The following is a 25,398-nucleotide window of genomic DNA, read 5'->3' as shown; positions in this document are numbered from 1 at the left end:
TCCACACACAGTCCTTGTAAGCCATCGTAAAGGATTATCTCCTGTAGGTCTGTCAATCATGTTGTTTTACATTCAACATGATAGACAATTCAATAGTTATGCTTTTTTTTTTATCAGCATGACAATTATCATCACCATACTGAGACTCCGCCTCTCAGTTCTAATCATTTAGTTATTTCAGTGGGATTCAGTGTTCATGAGCCTTAGTTTTATTTACGCGGCATTACCTGTTGTAGCTTCGCCTCTTCACCAGTCAACCAGCCCTTTGTCGAGGTCAACCTGGCCTCCTTATGGGCACACTGTGAGAAAATTGGCTTTTTACCCCTAATCCACACAGGGTTGATGGGGTATTGTTGTCACCCTGCTGGGCAATGAGGCAGCTTGGAACACATAAGTTTGTGAATGTGATAACTTGAGAATGAGTAAACATAGGAGTTTGAAACTGATACCATATGTGTGTCTGCTAAAAAATCTCAGCGTTTGACTCCCGGTGACCTTTACCTAAAGGTCAGAGGTCAGGTTTTCTCAGAATTTTGTGAACGTGATAACTCGGGTAGCTTTTGTGACATGCTGAGTTATCCTACTGGAAGTAGCCAATAAAGGATGGGTATATAAATGGATGGACAGGGACAGCAACAATACTCAGGTTGGCTGTGATGTTTAAACAATTTTCAGTTGGTACTAAGAGGTCCAAAGTGTAAAAAAACAGGGAATCTTTTCCTTCTTTTGTCTAATTTGAATAAATTGTATCCCCAATTTCATTATTTTAGCTTTTTAATCGCCTTCTGCTGCTGTATGCAATCTGCTAGAAGATCCAGTGTGTTGTACATCGGATGCTTGTTTGAATTACCATTGTTTTTATATCAGCTCGAAGCAGTCTGGCTAGTCTCTTCTGACCTCTGGCATCAGCTAAGCACTTTAACCCAGAGAACTGCTGCTAGCTAAATATTTTCTCTTATCAGACCATTCTCGGTCAACACTAGCGATGATTGCATTGGAAAATCCCACTATCTCAGCAGTTTCTGAAATAGTCAGACCAAATTGTTGTTTTACTGACACCAAAAATTTAAATACTATATTTTTGCATCCTTACAAAATGACAAGTCCATCCATAAGACATGAATGGTAAACACATCATTAGAGCATTTCTCTGCTTTTGACTGTTGCACCATTAGACAGCAGAAAGAGGGCAGGCTGCACTGTAGGAAACTGAACACCTTATCTGTAGTCTGAGTCAGATAGATGCCAGGAAGCTGAGCCTCGCTCCTCTGTTGTCATGCACATACCTGATAATGGCGAGTGGGCCTGTCCTCTAGAAAAACAAAAGAGCTACAGTAGCCTCATTTGATAACACTGGAATGTGTGAGTGTGTGAAATTATATGTGTGATGCATACTGGTGAATGCTAAGTGGGACTGCACCCACACATTATCTATAAAAGCAACATACAACATGACACAGTCAGCAGAGGAAACAAGTGCACAATCAACATAAAGGATGGTGAAACTGAGCACAAAGCAAATGCCGAGACATAGAGAATAACTTCAGCAGGGGTGGTGCATTATTTATGTGACACACAATATAAGATATCGCTTACACGACTAGAACACAAGCCCAAAGGTTGGATTGGTTTTCAGCGCTGCATTGCACTGTGATTGTCCGACTGACCGTGATGCAGTGATACAGCAGCTCCTCAGCAAATTTCAGTCCCCGGGCTTCGCATATAATTTGGCTGCTAATGTTGCTTCTCGGGTTACACTTCTTTCTTTCCAGTGACACACGCCTGACACGGTCAACTCTTTCCAGCAGCGGCGGTTCTTCTGTGTAAGCCATCAACATAAGTACAACTTATCAAAATAGACTGTAATAAAAGCCTTCATCTGTGTCTATACTCGTCACAACTGTGAAAAAATACATATTGACGGCAATGTGTTTTTATAAAAAGGTTTAAGGCCAGGCATGCATCATTCTCAAATATGAGTCCTCTCTCGCTAAAGTCATTTTAACCGGATCCGCTAGTTTTGCAAAGCTGTAAAAAAGTACAGCAAAAAAGGTGCCACTTACTGTGCCAGACTGCAAAGTAAGTGGCTTTGTGCTATAAATACTGTTTTCTGCATCTGTATAAATCTGACATATGTGGCTATGGGAAAATGTTCAAGCAAAATAACACACCAGTTTTTTCCTATACAGTCTCCTCACGCCGGCTAGTAGTGCCACTCTGAGGGAATAGAGCTCGCCTTTATCTGCTGCAACTGCATCTGCCTACAATTTTATTCACAAAAGATCCTATTAAAAGTCTTCCTTCAGTAAGATGCTTGTTAAAGCTTGTTTACTTTCCAGGGCTTTTGTGTTGAAATATTTGTGGGAGGATGAAGGCTGTCAGGATGTAAGTGGAGAGGATGGATGAGGTGGGGGATGCTCTGTTAAGTTTCACCATGAGGGATGTTGTGTTCTGTGTCCACAAACAAAGGATTAATAATCAACAGCAGCTCTGATTGGGTTTTTTTCCAGATACAGAAATTTATTAAATGCTTAAACTTTTAAAGTTTTCACAAAATACACGCTGAAGTTTAAACTGACCATCAGGATGAAGAATAAAGGTAATTTAAGTGACTTTGAATGTGGCAAGGTTGTTGGTGCCAGATGGGCTGGTCTGAGTATTCCAGAAACTCTTGATCTACATGCATTTTCCCTAAAATACAATTTCTGGGGTTCACAATGACATCCAAATATCCAATGAGAGACAAAATGTATTGTTTTGCCTTCCTATCGCCTTCTTCAAGGTGATAGGAAGGCTACAGAGACTCAAATAGGTGTGTGTTACAACCAAGGTACACAGAAGACAGCACAATTTGGGCCTCTTAGCACCAAATGAGCATTATTTAAATGCCACAGCCTATCTGAGTATTGTTGCTGTCCGTGTCCCTTGATGACCATGTTGTACCCATCCTTTACAGGATAACGCTCCATAACACAAAACTCAATCTGAATCTCAAGCAGATTTCTTGAACCTGACAATGACTTCCCTTCACTACACTCAAATGGCCTCCACAGTCTCCAGATCTCATTCCAACAGAGCACCTTTGAGATGTGGTCAAACTGCAGATTCACATCTTGAATGTTTAAGTGAGAAATCTGCAGCAACTGTGTGACATGGGCCAAAATCTCAGAGGAATGTTTCCAGCACCTTGTTAAATCTGTGCTAGAAGGAACAAGGCAGTTTTAAAGGCAGAAGGGGGTCCAGTCTAGTACTAGCAAGGTGTACCTAATGAAGTGGCTGGCAAGTGAATATCACAAGAGTTTTTACAGTTGGAGACACATTTCTCTTTGTGTAGCATCCTGTAATCTTGAGCAGGAAATACCACTGCACAGCACTTTTAATTTACACTTATTATTGTTTACTAAAACCAGAAAACAAAGAGAGAATATTTTTGTCTCCAAATTATAGCGATGATTGCTGTCTGACACTAAGATAAAGCTACATTAGGAATAATTTATAATGTATAATAACCTGCAGAGGAGATGTTTTTGTATTTGCATAGGCTTTCTGGTTAAAACCGGTCATTAGTGCTATAAAATGAAACTCATTTCCATGTGGAAGCCAATGAAAATGTTCTTTAAGACCACAAAGTCAGTCTGCCATTTACTCTGGAGTAAGTGGAGCGGCCCTGGGATTTCTGTTCAGATGAAATTATGCATTTTGTGATTTGTGGATTTTGGAAGATTATTTGCATTTTAAAATTGCTGAATCAAATTCAGCTGGTAGATAATGTGATAATAGTGTATTGTTTCATTTCTGGTTCTTATTTTTGATTTTCTTTATTTTTATTTTGTTTACATTCGTCATTCAACAAACAGTTGTGTTTCCTTCATCTAACTGTCACATTTGAGACCTGCTTGAACAAATTTCTGCAAATATCCTCTCAAGCAACTGTGCATAACCAAGCCTGTCATTTTCCCAGGAATAGAAGGGTAGTTAAAATTACAGCTTCTGAGGAGTGGAAATTTACGCACTGTCTGTTCTGAAAAAGGACCTCTAACAAAATAGCCATATGGTTGCATTTACAGATTTAATCATGGGAAGTTTTAAGATATAAGGGGAATCTTTAATGATATATGACACGGAGTGATCCGCCTATTTTGTGGTAGGGTCCAACTTCACGTGGATGTTCAGTGACTGAGGTAGCTTTTCAGCGGGAGTTCATAATATTTATGGTTCTACAGTCTATCATTTCCATATCTTCCTAAGAGTTAACGCCTAAACGAAACACGATTACAGTTTTAAGGCTGTGGGCCAGGGTATGTCCAGTCATTCTGTACCATTTCTGTTCTCTATATAGCTTCTATCTCTTTATTGGCATCCACCTCTTTTTAGAAAATAAATGCCTCTCTAGCTGGTAGCTGCTCTATTGTGACTGTCAGCTGGCTGCTAACATTGTCTGCTGGCCACTCAGACGTCTGACAAAGGCTACCTGTTAGACATGGGAAACAAGTGAACAGTAAAGTTATGGTCTGTCAAACCGAATAAGTGAATTAGTTGCTACAACGTGAACTAAGAGTTTGACTTGAATTAAAACAAAACTGAATATATGTAACAATATATATAACAACACACTTACCTGCTATGTGGTTAGGTAAATAGAGATATCTGATAAGCTCATTTCATTTAAGCACATAAACATGGTAAAGATGTCCTGCTAAATGGTGAAGAAAGGTGATTTAAGTGACTCTGAAGTGTTTGTGGGTGCTTGAGTGTTTTAAAAAATTGCTGATGTGCTGTGGGTTTACGGCAAATGGATTGAAAAAGATAAAAATGTCCATCAGCACCTCTGTGGGTGAAAAAGCCTTTTTGAAGTCAGCAATCAGAGAGACTGGGCAGACTGCTTTGAGATGATATGAAGGCAAAAGGAGTTCAACAAAGTACAATCAAGGTTTGCAGAAGAGCATCTCTTAATGCACAGCAGAAGTAGACCACACTGTGTGCCAATCCTGTCAACTAGTAACAGCAAATTGAGACTATAATTCACATGGGCTCATCAAAATTGGTCAGTAGAAGGTTACCTTGCCTCGTCTGATGAGTCTTGATTTATGCTGTGACTTTTAGATGAACTTGGCGTAAACAAGGGTCCAGGCTAGTGTTGAGGAGTGTGGGGGATGGTCTTTATGGTCTCTAAGTACCAAATGATCATCATTCAACAGCCACAGCCTACCAGTGTCCATCCATTTATAACCACAATGTATTTATCTTCTGATGGTTTCATCCAACATCTCAAACTGGCCTCATCAAGTCTCCATTTACCAAAATGAACCATGAACCAAAATTTCTTAGCAATGTTTCCACCACCTTGTTGAATTTATACCACCTATAATTAAGGCAGTTCTGAAGGCAAAAGGAGGTCGAAGGTTTGCCTAAAAGTGGCCAGTGATTGTATTATAAAAAACAAGTATTAATTCTACAATTATTTTATATAATCACTGAAAGTTTAAAACCTTAAGTTTAAACCCGAGTGGGAGTTAAGGCTTAAAAATTTGACCAAAATGCTGAGTGCTGAAAACTGGGATTGGTTACATTTTTTAACTCAGCATTTAAATTCAATGGAGATTTAAAGTTGTGGTAAGGACAGCTGCTGTGACTGAGTGAATGCAGCAGACATACCACAGCAGAGCTATCTGGAAGCTCCATGTCAGCGAATTCAGGTCAGTGAACTGGACCTCTTGTCAATTTGTTAGGTGTTGACGCTTTTTAAAAATATATATAATTCTGAAAATATCTGATTAATAACGTGGCTTTACTTCTGTGTAGCTACTATAAATGAAGTCTTTGCTACAGTATGTGAGTTACTTAGCAGAAATTAGCAAGTGTCTGTGCTCAGGCTAGTGTTAGCTAATGTGCTATATTATTATTAGTAGTAGTAGTAATAATAACTTTGTCTAAAAATAGTAATTTGCTTAAATGTCATTCATAACTGTTGTGTCAGTTTCACCTATATGACACATTTGTGCCATATAAATATAAGAAACTATGTAGGCCTGCCATGACGCAACCCCCCAAACAAAACAAAAACAAACCAACCAAGTTCAATATAAGTTAACATAAACACAAATACACACAGTTATGATGGTAGGCTTATATGTAGTCACAAGATGACGACTGCCGCAAAGCAATGGGTGATGTCTAGTTTGTCTAGTTTTAAATGCAGTCTGAGTTGAACCAGATAACTTAGAAGTCACTTCTAGTCTGCTGTAAAAGTCAAATTTAACTTATTTCACTGGTAAAAATGGCTCCTAGACCCTTTGAGATAAACGAAAATCTCCTTTAGTTTCCTTACACGTCTGTGCGCCATCAAAACCAGTCACCCAGATAATCCCTTTGAACAAACCAAGCCCCTCTGCGTGGAACACTATATCATTGCATATGATGACAATAAACAGGGTCATGTTATCAGTTATGGAACAAGAGAAGTTACTACTCATAGTTAATTACCTATGTTATATAAATTTGACTTATTTATGGTTAGTTGTGAAAATCTGCAAAACTGTAGCCTAGAAGTTTCCCATTTTGCTGGTGGGGATTCAGCGTGTCATCCCTGGTTGCTCCTGCTTTGCAATGCATGGTTTGCGGGGCTGATAGGGGGGCACCAGCGGTAGAGACACTGTCTGTCCGACTGGGGGCGGCGTTGGACAATCACTTTCTACATGCGTCCCAGCGTGCAACCCTCCTGCCACCCTTCACCACCTACTCCATCCTCACTTGTGGGATCAGCAATTCAGATTGCATGCAAATCCGGGAGCGTCACTGTGGACGTGTGTGTGTGTGTGTGTGTGTGTGTGTGTGTGTGTGTGTGTGTGTGTGTGTGTGTGAGTGAGTGAGTGAGTGAGCAAGAGAGAGAGAGAGAGAGAGAGAGAGAGGGAGAGAGAGGAAAAGAGAGGGGGAGAGGAGAGAAGTGTGGTTGCATTCCTGGAGAGAGATCCCTGCCCCTTCCTCCTTCTTCCTCCTAGTTCCTCTCTTCCCTCCTGGTCTCCCAGCCGGCGGCGGCAGAGAGGGATTTCGAACCCGGGCTGCAGATGCGAAGAGCAGGGCTGCATGGTTAAAGCGTAGAGAAGTTGTGGCAAAGGCGGCTGGAGCAACCTTTAGCGCACTCGAGAGAGTTTGGAGTTTGCATTTGGACGCACCGTGCGGTCAAATCCAATCAGAGAAAAGTTTACTTTTCTGGTTACATCCGTGGTCATGGGCTCCCAGCGGACACTCAGGGCCGGCCGGACGGGGCTGCTCCTGGCGGGGCTGCTCGTGGCTGTGTGGCAGCTTTGCGCCGCAAATTGCCCGGAGAAAGAGTTGGAGGACAGAGAAGAGGAAGCCAACATAGTTCTAACCGGTACCGTGGACGAGATAATTAACAAGGACCCGGTGCATAACAACTATTCCTGCAAGGTAGGACTTTTCATGTGCTTTCCGAAACGACTGCGCCCGAGCGCATGTACACCTGCTGATGGGCTTTAATAATATCTAATAGGCTATCTTTACCCTTGTGTAGCTGATGGAAGCCATTACCTTCCAGTTCCAACTCTCTAAAAGGCATCATCAGCTTGCCTGAAAAACATTTTACAAACTCATTCATTCAGAAGCATTTGGCAGCGGTTACATGGACAGTGCGAGTGAATCCACATTGCTTTCAGAAATAGATGGATGGTGTTTTTTCTCTCTCTCTCCCCTCTTGCCAATTACATAGCCATAAAGCAGGCCTAACCGAGCATGTAATCATCCCAAACATGTTGTAGCAGGAAAACTGACAGGTAGCGCGTACTTGATGTCCCCTCATAAATGCTGAAAACATGCAACATGCCATTTCCAGTGGATGCAAGGAATCTTGTATTTTATAGTTTTTCTGACAATTGGCATCCTAAACTAGGGCTTTGTGACTTGTGGATAACAGGTCATATAAAAAGATCACACACACACACACACACACACACACACACACACACACACACACACACACACACACACACACACACACACACACAAACAACTTTAAGTCACTGCTATGTATAGTTATTCAGTACATTGTCACCATTCATTAATGAGCAACCTGGAGCTGTAATATTTTCAGCAACATAGACATATGATCTACAATTAATTGCCTTTATTTAATGATGTATTTAATTTAAATTATAGCCTAAAGTGCTAAAAGGAAAAATTTCAGTCACCCTTCCTCCATCTCTGACTTGTGGTAGCCCACTCTATAATCTGTGAAAACTAAACAAGTTTTATTTGGTCAGCTTTCCCACTGCGCTTTTCCTGCGCCCACTTGCTTCCCGTTTCCCCGTGAATGAATGGAGTAGATTAGAGGCGCACAGCTCCAGAAACCACCACCAAATTCTGAAATGAGACAAGAGAGCACACACGTAAGAAAGGAGTGAGCTTTCCCATGACGTATGAAGCAGCGTTTGCTGCACTTGATGGGCACAGTGCACACTGGTGCGTGCAGTATCGTAGGCAACTTTTCAAGCGGCTGGGCAAATTCTGCATCTGGAAGAATTGGCTGGGTTTTCTGTAAGTTGCAAGAATCTGTTTAGGATTTCAAAATTGGGGTTACAAGCATCGGTGCCCTTGGGTGTTTCAGGGAAACCTTGATTATGTTTGAGTTCAAAATTCCCCACATGCACCCCTGTGCGTATGCATAAATGCAAATCTCTCTTTTGTCGTTCTGTAAAGGTCAGAGTTTGGCGTTACTTGAAAGGGAAGTCCAGCGTGAACCGTGAAATTCTCCTGGATGGCGGCAACAAGGTGATGATCGGCGGCTTCGGCAACCCCGGGATCTGTGACAATCAGGTGTCCGTGGGCGACACTCGCATATTCTTCCTCAACCCTGCCCCTGACTACATGAGGCCCGAACACAGGAACGAACTTATGCTCAACTCAAGTCTGATGAGGATTACCCTGCGTAACCTGGAGGCTGTGGAGCACTGTGTGGAAGGTAAGCAGCCAGTTTGAAGGGAATAAAATCTGGACTCTACCTTATGTAGTAATTCTTATAATGATAAACACACAGGAGCTCCTGATAAGTTTATCAGTACGTATCCTTGCTGTTTTGTAAGTCAATTTGCTGTTTTGTAAGTCAATTTGCTGTGACAGTGTTTCCATAAAGTGTGTGACATATAAGGAATTTAGTGCAGGATCTATGCTGTGGTTTCATACTCCTGTGGCTTCTGAAATTCTACAGCCCCAGGCTCAGAGTGTTGAAGTTTCCCTGAACTCCATGAAACAAGGACACCTGAGTCATTGTAGGAGCTGTGTTGCTATGGTGAGGCTCCGGTCTTTCCCAGCAAAGCCTTAAGGTGGGTGTGTCTGATAAACACCTTAAGGACAGAAGTTGAGGGATGATCCCCGACCTTTGCACCTTGAAGCTGGGCAGTTTTATTAAGTCTGAGGTGAAACTCTTGAACTCTTACATACACATAATGCATGACGTGGGAGCATTCCGGAGCAATGCACATTCCCTCCGCTTAATGGCGGGAGAAAGGGAAAATGACTCTCAGCTCACACGCGTTCTCAAAAAAGTAGAAATAGGTGACGTGTTTTAAATATTGTTGTTTATTCAACTGATTTGCTTCAGCCCACAACAAGCCGATTAAAAACCGTTCCTCTTCGGCCGAGAAGTAATTTGTCAGGCTCTTATGAGATAAACTGTGCAGCCATGACTAATAAATCTCAGCATCTACCAAGACTGTAAGACTGCAGCACCCTGTGCCCCCCCCCCCCCCCCCCCCACTCATGCCAGTGAGCTGTGAGCTTGCTGCTGTTTAACTTTTACTGGTGCTTGACAATGTTGGCAGTGGTTCAAAGTTTGACTGTTACACTTACACAAGCCGGGAGCAAGAGAGCGAGGAAATGAATCAGAGCACGAATCACCTTGCTGAAGGCATTCTGGGGCAATCACTGGTTCCGAGTTGCGGGGGTCTATATTCTGGGTACTTTCCTCTAAGCAGTTCTGGGTGGCAGGATGTTCCAGTGGATGGAGCTTGTTTGCAGTGTTAAGTTGCATTTGGCACTCACATAAAACTTCTTCTGTTTGTCTGTCTAGGCACGAAACACTGCACTGCTAACCTTTTTTATTCAGCCCCCTTTTCTTCTCTTCGGACTCCTGTTGTGGAAAGGGGAGTTTCTTGGCTCCAACAAACTGTCTAGAATGTGCCCTTTTGGTTACGGGGCTTTGTGTTTGAAGAGGGTTTACGTCGCATTACCTGGTTTTCTCATATCGATTTACAGCTGAAGGAATAGCAGTAAGGAAATACTAGTCATTATGAAAAAGTCGGTTTATTAAGCACTTTGCTGGGAAGCTTCTGGAGCTTCTTATGCAATGATCATCCTGTAAGTAACAGCCTGCAGGACAACTGTCAGGTGCAGCCCCGCCGTGAAATCTTTATTTTGTTTTCGGGCCCTGATAATTAGCTTGAATGCCTTCATCCAGAAGAGAGTGAGCTGTGAGGCTTGTTCCAGTGAAGGGTTTTAATTAAGAGAGTCAAGTCAGATCCCATCCATTCTTATGCAGCCAGTACCCCCGGAGACTGTGGGATGTTAGCACAGCGGGACAAGACTGTACCTGCCGCAGCAACTCATTGTACCCTCCTCTGCTCTCTCCTCATTCTTGACATTTTCGATAGCTAGGATAGACTCAGGAATGCCTGGCAGAGTGCTGGGTGGGGAGGTGCATTGTCTGAGGCGGAAGAAAAAAGGCTTTGTGTGTGCTCCTTGCCACCAGAGTTTTTTTTTTTCTTTTTTCTTTTTGGACACAGTCATAAAAGAAATAGGATGAGTGATGTAGAATGAAGGCAAAACAGAGGATTATTATTTTTCTTCCTTGTTGTTGTTGCGCATGTGAGGACGTGGTTTGTGAGGGATGTTTTGTTTGCCGTGGCTTATTTGTTGGATCGGGGCCCCGCGAGAAGATAGATACCCTCAGGCTTTATGTTTCACCGTTTTTCTTCGCACTGGGTGGTGCCACTTTAGTGCCGCTTAGTCCATGCGTGCGCTCACTTGGCTGCAGGCTCTAATACAAGATTTAGCAAACATTTGCAATGTCAGTTATGTCTTAAAACGCTGTCCGCCACATTTAAGATGAATAAGCAAGGCCTTCTCGGTGTTCTTTTGTGCCCCACTTTTGTATGTTGAGGTCTTATCGCCACCTACCGAAGCCCTTGCAGGCATTTCTGTTACTTAAAGGAAGAAACTGAAAATCCAGCTCTTTAATACAAATGCAGCTCCTCTCCCACATAGTTGAATTTGCACCCTGTCAGGGCAGATAAGCAGAAGGCCCTGAGGACACGCAGAATGTCTTCCTCTGTTCAACCCTCTAGCTACCAGTTAAATGTTAGCCCTGTCATTTGTGCTGTGCAGAGAGTTGACAGATAATGTGTCAAGCAGGATCCAGCAGTCATTTGCTGTGTCTTTGGAAACAAATTGAGTTGTGGATTGCAAGAGTGGATAAAGAAGGCAATTTTAGGGCTCAACTGAACTCTTTCTCCAGATATTGTGAAGAGTTTAGAAGACACACATAATGACGTAACAAAAACAGAAGGCAAACTGAAGACAAAAGTGTTTGGTGGGGGGGGGGTGTTGGAAGAGAGGAAGCTGCTTGATGGAGAAGTGTTGAGTTTGCAGGGAGATTGTATCTGTCTTGCTCTGTTTATCAGCTGCTTTTGTTTCAGCTCTTGATGACTTGATGCCAAAGTCTTTCCCTTAAGGCCCTGACAAAGACAAAGAGCTGTTTCTTCCTTCTGTCTTGATCTTTTCCTCTCTCTCCTTCCCCCTCCCGTCTTCTTTATTTTGTTTCTCTCTTTTTAGGGGAGGGGGAACGAGCCAGTCAGAACTCAGCGTATAGTCATGCAACAGCTGCATCAAAGATCATTTCTTTGCCCCTTTGTGTTGCATCTATTTCAATCCATAATGCTGACTGCAGCTAGTGTGCATGCTGTCCTTCTGGGGTGATAATGAGCAGCATTTTACCACTCGACTTCCTACTGATGCTTTATGATCTGTGTGTACAGCAATCCAGAGGCTTGCAGGTTAGCCGGGCTTGTTGAGAACATGATGGGGGTTCTGGTGTGCCAGCAGGTGGTTTTGCTTAATGATGGTCGAGCAGACAGTCTTGCGGGGTGGGTGGGATGTGGGATGACTGTTTAAGCCCCCCCCCTCTTCTCCTCAAGGGGCTGCTTGGAGTGAATAAAGCTGGGTCTTGCGAAAAGCTTTTTTTCCCTCCACTGCTTGTGCAAGGAGGAGGCTTGGAATGGACTGGAATTCCTAACCTGGCTGCCCTCTCCCTCCTCCTTCTTTATTGATATGTGAGGAGATAATGATGAAATGGGGAGGAGTGAACATTTCAGATTTTACCTGCAGCTCTTCATAACGCACATGCCAATCATATGGATCCCCAGAAGAGTTAAAGACTTTCCAAAAAAGGACCTGTCATTTCGCTCAATCAGTTAATCAGTTACTAAAGGCCGTGGAAAATACTCATGCTTCAGCAGCTCAGGTTTTCAGGAATTTTAGGGCAATTTATGTGAGGTTCAAGTCCTAATTATGTTAAATTTTGACACCACATGTTGTGTACACAGGATCCTCTTGCATTAAATGACTTCTGTGTGCTTTTCCTGAAGGTTCATTTCACTTCAGGTGCAATAATCGCCTCTAAGCTTAGTGGAGTCTGCCTTTAGTTCTGGTAGAAAGGCCAGTCTCTGCTATTAAACACTCTGGGAAAACTTGCACCAAGTTTGCTGCCTTATAATTAAAATATTAGGCTCCGTTTCCACCTGTTCCTGTGCAAGGAACTGTACGGGTAGATTAAAACATCACAGTTGCACAGTGAAACATGACAACCTACCAGTTTCCCAGGTAGAAAAACATATGGCTTATGGGTAATTCCAAAGGGGGAGATGGAATTTATTTCGTTGTAAAGTGTGTGAGAACACTACACAGCCGCACCCAGATGACTGAACTAAAGCACCGGGGTCTTTACCCAGTCCATGTCTACATAAGCAGCCTTTTGTCTTCAGGGAGTCATGGGAAGTCAAAAAGAGTGACTTTGAGGATTGGATTTTTCTCAGGGGCCTTGAATGGATTAGGCTAAGAGTGAGACTTCATTCGTTTGCTGTAGAGTTTTTCCACAAAGGTGTACCCTTGATAAATCTGTGTACCCTGTGTGGCTTATGTCAAAGCATTTATGCAGTGAAGTGAACTGAATTGGGCAAATGGAAAAGGCTAGATGGATGGCTTTGATGAAATAAGCAACAAAGGCAAGGAGGGAGTGACAAGACCAGTGGACCTGTGTGCCATCTAGCCCAGAGTCTCCGGAGTTATTGCGCATTTTACATTTTAATTAAAAATGCAGGAGTGGAGTGCCTGCTTGGCATAGCGATAAAGGGGGCTGAAAATGAAAAAGCCATGAAAGACGGGAGCGAGCAAAGGAGGAACGGACCACTTAACCGCAGTCTGCTCATCTTGGCTTGTTTCCCGGCTCAAAGCAGGAGTGTATCACTCCGCTGCTGATTAGAATCACAGATGGCAGTATGTGATAGCGATAGTAAGCAAAAACACCTACATGTAGTGACATGCCTGTCACTACCTGTGAGATGTTGACACGCTCAAAGTGTACACACAGACATACTGTGTAACATCAGGGCTGTCCTGATATACTACGTTTTGTGTAAAAAAGCCGTCAGAGCCTGGCTTCATGCAACAACACGCGATTGCATCTTCTGATATGTAAAGTTCGTCATCTTTCTTTAATTGTGACAAAGCGAAAGACATTTAAAAGATCTCAGCACTCGATGTAGGACTTCATTCCAGTCACGGCTCTCTTTGGCTAAATACAACATGATCAAATGATTTAGTAAGTCTTTTGATAGTAAAGATGACGGTTTTCACCATACAGCGATTGTTTTAAGGCTAACGGAACTGAAAAGGAGATGTAAAGTTAGCTCGTGTCAAAGTCCCAGTTAAGCTCTTCTTTAGTCCAGGACCAGGAAAGTGAAATTGACTCCGGAGGCTCTGAGCAGGGCTTTGGATGTACAGTGACCCGGAAACTTTTCTCTTCTGTCCTCAACATAAAGAGTTCAGAGCAGCAGTCTGCATGAGATCTGGGCTCTCTCCAAGGAACTGGATCCGTGACAAAATTCCTGCTACCAAGGCCACATTTCTGGAGCCGGGCAGCTGCTGTGGCAAGTGCTGCTACTTACTGTCATGCCAAAAACATCAGGTTTAGAGAAAAGAGTTTCGGTGAGACACGGGGAGGGAAGGGGGGATAGCAGGAGCCATAATGTGATTTGTATTTAGGTCAGGTCAGCTGTCACTCCAAAACTTCTTAGATCAAGAAAAACGGAGAAGAAAAAGTTTTTTTTAACCCTGTGAATTCTTTTTGTTTGAAGCTACAGAGGCTTTGTTTTCTAATGTCTCTTCCAGAGAAAAAGTTTGACATGGAGAGATCTCTGGGGTGAGAAATAAAGCCTTACTTCACTTGTGGCAGATGTACAGAATAAGTGGGGGATTTTTCATCTGACTTACACCACGGCTGGATTAAAGCAGGAAGAAACGAGTTCAGGGTTTAATTAGATTTGGGCCCCTCTGGATGTCTGATGCAGATGCACTGACCCAGTGCTTTTAATTACAACTATCATGCTCCTTGTTGTCTCGTGGTGCACACCTGCTATATACTGTCATCCATATATCTGCCAAGTGCAGCTAGTTTTGTGTTATCTTTGTGGGCTTCTCTGTAGTGCCAAAGCAGCTTCCTGTCTTTGGCGAAACCTCCCTCAACTTTTTGAGGAAGGTTTTTGTGTCTAATCCTATGCATCTCTGAACTGAACACCGACTTCCTTAGGATGATACACTTACAGGAAGCAGGGTAGACTTGACAACATGGGGCCCACTGTTCACAAAACAAATCTTAGGATTTACACAAGCTTTTCCCAGTGTTGTCTTGCTCCTCAGACAACAGTTTAGTCTGCTTTACTTCCTTTCTTCCCCTTCATCCATCTCTCTGTGGAAGGATAGTCAGGGTGAACCCAGGATGAACACCTCTCCTTCCCTTGTGACTTGACCTTCACAGTTTCCTTCTGCGTTTGCCATCATGTTTATTTTGCTTCCGACTTTCAGTTCGCATCTTCAATCATGTTCTCACTTCCGGATGACGACCTGTACGTGTGTCTGTCTGTCACTGTGTGTGTGTGTGTGTGCCTTTGTCATACCTTTGTGGCTGGTTTATACATTTGAGCTTGCTGACCAACCACAATTTGGATTTTATGCCTCTGCTCTTACCTTTAACACATGTTAAAGTATTTTGTTGCCTGATCTCACTCTTCTGTACTCCCACAGTCATCATCTTCCTCCTCCCAGTGTTGCCATATTACTGCACTTCCACCTGTAATTAGACTGGAATCCCATGCCCCGTAAAGCTGTCAGTCCTAACAACCTGGTGCCTCTGACCTAATTCTGTATGCTTCTCTCAGCGTGTCTCTCTGCCAGTTTACTCACAAAAAGTCAGTTAAATTATAACCCTGGACAATCAGAAATTGTTTACAGGCGTAGAAAAGTACTATTGCATACGTGTGATAAAAGTTTGCTGTGAGGCCTTCTCTCACATCTGTGAAATTGCCTAAAGCTATGACATTGGAGGCACTAATGGCTGGAACTCAATGCTGTAAGCTAGAAAGAGAAAAACAGGTCTAGAGTTTGAAAGAAGTGAGCTCCCCTTTTGTGCATGCACTGGAGTAACCCACTTCTTACTGTTGATGGATGAGTTTCATCGTGCGTAATTTTAGCACCATGTTTTGACAAAAAATATCAAATAAATATCTGCTGCATCGGTGTTGATGTGTGACATATTTGAACTTGCTGCTATCAAACACATGAACAGAGTGTTGCTGCATGTATTGATGAAGAAACGTAATACTGGCTGTAGGTAACAATGTCATGATGGATGAGAGATTAGACTTTTCAAGTCAGTGCCATCAAAGATGCTCAAGTTTCGTTTACTTTTACTGAGTTATGGAATTTATGATATGTATTATCTTGACAAACCACTTGAGATTACTCCCCTGAGGAGTAAAACCTCTTGGGACACCCACACCTCCTCTTTCTTTTTTGCTTTGCCCTTCAGGCTTACAGATTTGTCTGGCTGGAAGGAGGCACCGGTCTGCCCCTGTTGTTTCAGCCAACAATGACAAGGACGTGATGGTTTTCAGAGGGAGATATCTGGCAGAGGATGTCTCACTAGCTTAAGCTTGTATCTGTATACACACATTCACATAAACACAGACACAGACTTTACTGTCTCCAAATCCGAATGAAACATAAACATAATCCAGCGCGTTTGTGACCCAGCCTGTGCACTGTGATTATTTTCAACAATTTTTCGAAGAAATGCACGACCGACTATGTCGTGACGTAGTGAGTACACACAGATAAGACGTGAGTTTTAGGGTTGTTAAAGTTATATGTCTGCATATAAAGGATACACATATAGAAAAAAAGATTTTCAACACTGAAAAGAAAACAACACCAAAATTGACCATATAACTAAGAACATAGTACTTTAAAACTTTTGCAATCCAGTAGTAAAACGTGTCTCTCATATAAATGAAACACTGAATTTCAGTGGGATTGCCTGCATAACTAAAAGTTCTGTAAAATAAAAAATAAATAAATACAGTTCATTTTATTTTTTATATTGTTTTATTATATTTCCAGTCTGATCTTATTTCTGTTTTGATTTTCTTTTACATATTTCCAGTATTGCCGGCCCCATCGGTGCACTTTGGTCAGTCGTGTTTTTGAGTGTGTTTTCAGTTGTTAGTGGAAAATCAATCACAATAGCTTGTGAGCCTAAAAATGTAAAAGTATACAACACAATTAGGAGGTTGGACACGTGAGGAGAATCTTCCCCTGGATAGAAGCAAATATTTAAATGCAAATAAGCAATTTGAAACCTGATTGCAATTGAATGAAATTCTGATTTAATGCAGTTCTTTACTACAGCAGTGTGTGTTAAAGGTGTTGCGTATGCAACAGTTCTGCACAACATGTCTACAAGAGAGAAAATGTGACTGGTAATCTAGAACAGAAAGGAAGAAGTGAAGTCCAAGATTAAAGAGCACGAGTGATGGGGAGAGATAGCCGATGGAGAAGGGCAAACAGAACAAGAATGGGAATGAAGGGAAGGGATAAAAAGAACAAATAGTACAGGGAATGCAGAAGAGAAGAAGAAAGAAACGCAAAGTCAGCTCAAAGTTAGAGCTATTGAACTGTGAAGAAAAGGATGAAGACAGACATTATTGATTAGGTTTCTCAAAGATTTAGCACATACAGCAGAATTTATGGCATTTTAGTCCAAATTTAGCCATTAGGACTATTGGCTGCTGAACACAGCCTTTAACAGATAGCTTCCCTCTGAAATCCCTTAAAACCCATCTTAAAAAATAATAGTTAAGATGCTTACAATATCATCCGCATCGTCTCTTCCACTTCTACTGCTGCCACTTTGTTAGCTGTTCTTGAACCCACACAAAAAAAGGAGAAGCCTTGAAGTCATTGCCCAGAGGCAGCTTTTGGCGTTTTCCAGCAGAAGCATAGTGCCTGAGAGAGGCTTGGCCTGAGGTAACAAGTTCTATCACAGACTGCAAGTTGTTGCCAGAAGTATGCCCGGATCAGCCTCTCCAAATCTCTCCTTGTTGTCACTCAGAAGCCCCTTGTGCTGCATAACCCAGCCATTTTTAACATCCCTTGATCCTCTCGTGACCATGAGAGCTAGAGAACATACAAAAAAAGTTTGTAAAGCCATCTTTCTCAGTGATGATTTTCCTCCTCTGTGAGTGGGTAGAGGCATGCTCTGGAAGAGCACTTGAAACAGACATGTTCGAGAGGGCTCTTAGAGAAATATATTAGCATTGAGATGGATGGAGGCGTTGAGTGCGGCGAGTTTGGGTTTGCGGTGTTCTAGTCTTCAGCAGGCTACGTGGCCAGCAAATTCAAGCAACATGTAACCGAACAGCTTTCTAAAGTATAGTTGTTGTAGTTGGGATATTTACTCCCCTGCACTCACAGAGTCCTTGCTGCAGGATTCAGTTAGCTCCTGCTATAGTATAAAGATAAAAAAAAAGTGGAGCATCTGGTTATAGTAAGGTAAATACATTTGTATAGCACCTTTCAACAACAAGACAAGTGTGCTACATGAGACATAAAAGGCATTGATTGTTGAGGGATACAGAGGAACATATAATAAAATAAGGAGAAATTGAAAATACTTTTTTGTCATCAGTGCAGCATTGCTCATCAGGAACAGGACAAGTGTGAGCCTGTGAGCTCAGTGTATTCAGCAAATGAGAAGATATAACACGCCATGTCTTTTATTGGCTGCCTTAAATCTTATGCTTTATCTTCAGTCAATATTAAATTAAGTCCTTTAATTGCTGTTTAACTGCGAAGTGCTTTATGTGCAGGTTCGGGTAATTTTGCCAACACAGTATTCTCCTTCCTCATCTGCACATCAGCGACCTTGATCTAGCACTCGATACAAAGTTCCCACTGGAATTTCCCCGAGGTCCTTTTTAACTGGTTAACTTCCAGGGTCTTGTTTCGGCTCAGAACAGGCTCAGAGCGTTGTAGCCTCCACACATCCTGTTCCATTTAAACAAGGGAAGAGTTAAAGGCATCAGGTCATCCTCCAGTTAACCTTTACCTGAAGCCAAAAGGGACTTTGAATTGGTTATGGGATGAGAGGTTAAAACAGGGTCAGGCGTCTTCACAGCGCCAACGTGACACATTCCCAGGACGAGCATACGGTTGAACTATGCATTGCTTGAACTAAGTGACTGCTGCACAGAGTTTTTTGAATGTGTCTTCACCTTACTTTATTTATGATGATGTGACATTGAAACTCTTACTTTTAAAGGAAATCTGATCACTTGGCTTCCTGAGTGAACTAGACCCAGCTGGCTGTACAGAATGTATATTGCTCTTGCTCTAAAGACCATCCACCCCCTTCCTCTTCTTTTCAGTGCATTATTTGTTCTAAAGCAGTGCATTTGTTGCACACCACTGAAGCCGATCTCTCCCTTTGTCCCCGTATGTGTTTCTGCACGTCTGTCTGTATGTGAGTCACTCTGCTGTTCCCTATCTATGTACCTCTCTCTCTCTCTCTCCCTCTCTGTGTCTCTTGGTCTGGCTCTCTCTTCTTCGGTTGGGTCTGTGCAGATTGAATTTGCTGGTTAGGATGCTTCTGGAATCTTGATCAGCTCTAATTTACATCTAGACAATGGTACGAGTTGAGAGGCAATTTCTCTCCTCCTCTTCTTCCTCTGTGTTCCCCTCCTTGAACCTCCTATTCCTCCTTTTTGTCCTCCCTTTCACTTCTGTGGCTTTGCCAGCGGCCCCCATCCCTCCTCCTTCATTGTGTTTTTCGGAAGATGGGAACTAAAGGACAGAGAGGGAGTCACCTCAGCAGTAGACTAAACTGAATGCTTCTGGAGTTCATCACCGCTCTCCTGATAATGAACTCTACACACTTGTCAGAGCACATACGTGCACAAACACACACACACAAACCCCTTCTGTTAGCTTTAAGCAAGCTTTGAACAGCACAGTCAGCCTTATGTTGTACTGTGTGCCCTTAATATCTGAATGATATTATGCATACATGACATGACACTGCACAGTACTGTCAATTAGCGTACGCTTCGTTTGGCACCAGCTCTGGTGTCATTGTCAATGATTGCAATTCAAATACTGATCCCCTTTGACAGAATTCACCATCACAAATAACAGGCCACGCTGTGCAGAAGCATAAAGCATCTCCAATTTTTTTTTCTTTTTTTTTTCCTTTTTTTTCTTAAATGACATCAGAAACAGCAGTATGCGACATTACGTGATGGCAGAGCTTCAGTTCATCCTTTGTCATTTTTTTTTTTTTTTTTTTTTTTTTTTTTTTTTTTTAATAAATAGGACAGGGGGAATGAATGAGAGAAAGAGGGGGAGAGAAAGAAAGAAAACCAAAGGGGAGAAGAGACGGTGAGAGGGGGGGGGAAGAGAGAGAAAAAAAAAAAAAAGAACTCCTGGGTCACCTGTATGGAGAAAAAAAAACAAACAAACAAAAAAAACAAACAGAGGAGACAGCAAACAACAAAGAGCAACATAATAATAGAGAAAACAAAGCACCATCACAATAAACTAGCTAGTCATAGATATCAATATTTACTAAGTAATAAACGATATTGTGCAGCACGCAAGATAGACAGCGCACAGTGTGCTTTGAGGCAGCAGCCAAGAAAGCTTTAGTCCGCGTCTGTGAATACCCATGTGTGCATACCTGTGTGGATCAGCATGCTTGCATTCCAAAGGTTTCTCCATGTAATGATCTGCTAGGGAGTGTGGGGGGGCCACAGCCCCGTCCTCCAGGGTGTGAAGCGGGTATGGAGGAGATCAAAACTCCAGACATCCAGAGGCCCCCAGAACACAAGAGACCATGGAAGACCAACAGAGGGGCAGCCGCGCCACTGTTCCAGTAAGAGCTGAGGAGAGTCCCAGATGAGGGCTCGCCCAGCAGCCGCGGAGCAGAAGTCAGGGGGAGTTGCAGTGACGCGCCCGTGAGCTCCGCCGGCCCCCAGCTGTGCCTGAGTGACCGAGCCCCAGGCCGAGAGGCCGGGGGCACCCCACCTCCAAAGGGGCCCGAGCGAGCCCCAGGCCCCAGGCCCCGACAAGCGGCCGCCAAGGAGTGAGCCGGTGTGTACCCGGACGCCCACCCCCAGACACAAAGAACCACCAACACACCGACACCTGAGGGAGTCCGCCACCGGCAGGGGAAGTGGTGGTGGGTGGAGATAGGCCTCCAAACCTTGGAGGGCCTGAGGTGTCCCCAGAGAGGTGGCGTCTGATACCCAACCTGACATATAGACACAGACATACAGGCACCCACAGACACAAACATCCATTCCCACCCTCATGCTCTCATATGCACTCACTCCACACTCAACCAACGTGGAGACAGACATAAAGAGACGCTGTACACACAATCACACTCCCCAAGCGTACTCTACAAACCGGGTCTAGGTACCCTTGCCCCTGGAGGGGGGAATTGCACCCAGACCCAGGTGGTGTTACCCTTTTCCCTGCGGTGGGGAGAGGCAGACCACCCCGACTCCGCAGCAGCAGGGAGGCCCCACACCCCAGACCGCAGTCGGACGGCCAACTCCTCCTACTAGCCCTCCCGCTCCAGCAGGCCGCAGAGAATGGGAGTGGGAGAAGACTCCAAACCTCCCTCCACCCGCTCATTGTAGTGTTGATGCATGTGTGTTCTAAGGTGTAATTAAAACCCAGGAGGGCATGGAGCTACCTGCCAAGGAGCAGCAGGTAAGCGCATAGTCCCTCCTGCTAGCCCTCAATGACTAAGTGTATTTAAAATTGAGAGGTGGGCAACGACGTCAGGGGTGAGGTATACACCCTGATGGTAATTTGGACTCCGTGATTGTGCCCACCCCCAAGATCCTATATGTATGTGTAATGAGAGCATCTCCAATTTTGACTAAGTGCTCTAAACTAAAACTGACTTGGCATAATAATTGCTGTTTAGACTAATTTTGTGTAAGCAGACAGCTAGGTGGAGAAGCCTGTCAGGTTGCACTTGGAGGGAAAACTAATCTATACTCCATGTCAGTTTAGTTTATATCTTTAAATATGATTTTGTTCAAACAAAAGTCATGGATACTCTTTTTAGTATAAGGTGTAAGGGTTGAGATTTGAAATGTAGTTGTTATCTAAAAGTTGCTGAACTTGTAGCTGTCATTTTAAAGGCCACGCACCCTATTACTCTCTTTTCTAGCCATCCATCCATTCGCTTCCGCTTATCCTTTTCAGGGTCGCGGGGGGCGCTGGAGCCTATCCCAGCTGTCATAGGGCGAAAGGCGGGGTACACCCTGGACAGGTCGCCAGTCTGTCGCAGGGCTAACACATAGGGACAGACAACCATTCACACTCACATTCACTCGCACATTCACACCTAGTGGCAATTTGGATTATCCAATTAACCTATCCCCACAAGCTGCATGTCTTCATTTTTTATTCTTTGCAGTTTCAGTCTGTGTTTATATCATACTGGACTGTAGTGCAGCCCCCTTTAGGTCCAATTTATTCCAAAACAAACACGTTAAGCTCCTCTCCCGAGTCAGAGCCTGGAGTTTCAAACAAAGCATTTAGAAAGTGTTTTAGCTCACAGAAATTACTTGCACGTATGCTGACCTCAGGATTTGGAGAAAAAAAATGTCCATGTTTAATATAAGCAACCACCCTATTAACAGTACATATGATTAAAAAAAACAAGAAGCAGTTCACAAAGCAGTATATTTTACAGTCATAACAGCCACTCTAGCATTTTTTGATTTGTTTACTATCTCACCAGGACATGGCTACGGGCTAAATATGAGCTTTGTCTCCTGTGTACAGAGAATGGTTTTGAATGTGTTAGTTTGACATAAGAGATGGAAGTCGCTTTAGTCTGTGCTCAGAGAGGAGCCATAGCCTAGAATCGTTCAATCTGTTTCAATGGAGCGATAGAGCTTCTGCTGAACAATTGTGTGCAGTATGTTGGGCCAAGTCACAATCTTTCAGCTGGCAATTATCAGTCCTACAACCACCTGTTCACAACGTATTTGCAAATATACACAAATCCATACTAATTTACTGCAAAAAGAGTAAGAGTATTTGACATAGATTACTTTTTTTGCACAGGTGATTTGAGGGAACTAAAGGAAGCTTTGACACAAAGGACGCCTTGTAGCTTCTAAACGCCTGAGGTGTACATGGTGTCATCTAGTTTATCTACCATGAGCTTTTTGATAGTTTGTTACCCTGGGATTGATTGTTTGGTTCCCCATCTCTGAGGCACTGGGTTCGGTGGTCATGTTGATCTCTGTCACTATCTCTATATAACTCTTCATTCTCGCTTACGACAGCTTAACAGAGTTGCGCTGTTTGTAAGTTAATTATTTCATGGTGTGAATACTCAAGAATGCAGACTACTGATTTTAGCAAAGTCCCTAATGTTATGATCATCGACACTATAACATGATTGAGGGGCGTTTCTCTTCTTTACTTTTTAAGTTTTCATATCTCGGCTGTTATAAATGTAGATACCAACCGATTTGCGAATAGCTAATGTCGCCCCACCGATGAATCAGTTGTGCTCTGTGTAGCAATCAAAAAGACAGAAATAAGACATAAATTAACCACCGATCCACCCAAACATACCCAAACAAACAAGAAGCACCTGTGCAGTGGCCAATCATTGATAGCTGATAAGTTCATCTCCTCACTCGACCTGTGAAGTTAGCTGTCAAGAGTCTAAAGCAATTTCCAAACAGTTCTGTCTCTACTTGTTAAATACAAATTAAAGTAACAAATGACTTCTGCTGTCACATAATATATAGAACAAAGAAAGTCGATTTTTTTTCAGTGAGTAATAAGAAAGGAGTGATTGATTACATTTTTCAGGACTCCACTGAATGATCGAATTATTAACTATAGGTGTTATGCACAGCTTTTGGGCCTGTTGAAACTGATACAACACTCAGGAGTCACTTAGCAAATTGCAGCTGAATTCCAAAATAAATGTCTTATGAAGGACTGTCCAGTATATTACCATTCAAACCACTAAGAAAACAGATTTGGTTTGGTATTTGCTTTATTTGGCTTCAGAATGAGACTTTTCAGCTGCTCATTTTGAAATATTTGGTCCCCAGGATAGAAAGTGATCCATTAAAATTATTGCATCCACCTTACTAATGAACACCAACAGTTGTTCTACATACTTTCCCTGGTGTAGTTTTGCTTTGGGAGACTCGGGTTCATACTGATTGCACCTGAATTAACAAATGAAGCAATGTCAATGATCATTCTACTTAATTCAGCACAGTATTAGTTGTTTTGAAAGCAGGATATATTCCAAATCCTTGCTGCCTTCACCTGATCTTCTCACTGTGACATTTATAAAACTGATGCATACCCAATCTTATCCAGTTGAAAGCAGTTGAAAATCACAACAAATAGGAAGGGTGGACATGAAATCATTGGGGGGCCTGTCAGTCTGCCAAGATATGTTCCTCCAAAGGTTTAAAGTTGGTGGATTACCTGCAGTCAGTCATGGCTGCAGTGTTTTGGATTCGCTCGCTTTAGCCCTGCCATCATTCCTTTGAAGAAGCCGAAATGAGATCCCCTCCATGCAAATCACTTGGCTGGTTTGAGATGAAGCGCCGACAGTCCTGATAAAGGGCGACGCTCCATCACCTCCACTGTCAGAAAACCGATAGCGTATGAAGTTTATTAAAAAAGTCCCTTTCCCAAGAGCACCCCCTTTCCTCCTCATTTTTAGCTTTAATAGTAGAGATTTTTTTGAGTGTGATGATGCTGAAAGTTTGGTGCAACGCATCATCCTAGTTTTATGTGCAAATGTCTTTACATTGTGCGTACATTTACATTTCTGTGTGTATTTGCATACGCGCATGGATGGAGGGGAGCGGCAGCTTTTTTCTCGATATGCAGAATATGAAACCTACTGAGAGCAAACTTTTTAATTTCATTCCTCTCCGCCGCCAGTCTGCCAAATTAAGGGGGATTGAAATGTGTTTTTTTCATCAACAGCAGACTTTAAGACCAAACTGTTATCAGCTTATTCATTTACTGAGCCCTGAAAGGGAGTTTGAGCTCAGCTAGTTAGGGGAGGGATGGGAACTTAATTATTGTGTGTGCGGGTATGGTGAGAGACCAGAGGAATACACGCTCAGCGTTGGAGCAGATTGTGAATGATCACCCTCGGGCTACCACCAGAGCTTCTCCTCTTTAGATCTGTGTTGACAAAGGCTCGGAGGCCAGCTTTTGGTAGGGTGTGGAGGCTTGGAGGGGGGGTAGCCTTTGTTGTTGACTTCTTGTCTTTTTGAACCCTCTCCTCCCAACCACCTGTCTCCCATCGTGTCTGATTATCAAAGCTCTAAAGCTGAAAAGAGTGCATACTTCAGACTTTGAATATCATATTTGCCGTTCTCCCCTTGGGAAACAAAAATAAAGCTTTTTGGTGGGAGGGGTTTGGTGAAATAGCCTGAATCATGGTCATAGACCATCTTAGGGCCACAAACTCAAGTTCACAGAACGAGGAATTGTTGGAAGCAGAAGGGATTAAGGAGAAGGGTTGCTCTAAAGAATCAGGGTATTGTTGCAGCCTGCTCATCAAAGCGTAAAGATTTTGGAAAGAACGAATGGGGCTTTTATGGAGATACACTGCTGACCTCCCGCTCGATTGCACGCACACAGAGAAATATCATTACATTTGAACTAAACATTTTGCTCCCCTGAACTTTCCCCCACAGT

The 25,398-nt window shown here is 42.9% G+C and overlaps 1 protein-coding gene across 1 annotated transcript in view; it reads left to right on the top strand.

The window, feature by feature from the left end:
- Positions 1–6,912: 6,912 nt before the first annotated feature.
- agrn (agrin) overlaps positions 6,913–25,398 on the top strand; it is a 276,576-nt gene continuing 258,090 nt past the window's right edge. Inside the window, exons 1-2 of the mRNA XM_085393643.1 lie at positions 6,913–7,428; positions 8,713–8,974. Coding sequence (XP_085249769.1) covers positions 7,228–7,428; positions 8,713–8,974 — 463 coding nt within the window. The 5' untranslated portion in view covers positions 6,913–7,227. The remainder of the gene's footprint in view (positions 7,429–8,712; positions 8,975–25,398) is intronic.

This window comes from Rhamphochromis longiceps, linkage group LG20, assembly GCF_057381845.1.
Source record: "Rhamphochromis longiceps isolate RC_006_pf linkage group LG20, R_longiceps_female_GT1.1, whole genome shotgun sequence".
NCBI lineage: Eukaryota > Metazoa > Chordata > Actinopteri > Cichliformes > Cichlidae > Rhamphochromis > Rhamphochromis longiceps.
Note: the sequence above shows the minus strand (reverse complement) of the source record. Positions and strands in the feature narration are given on the sequence as shown.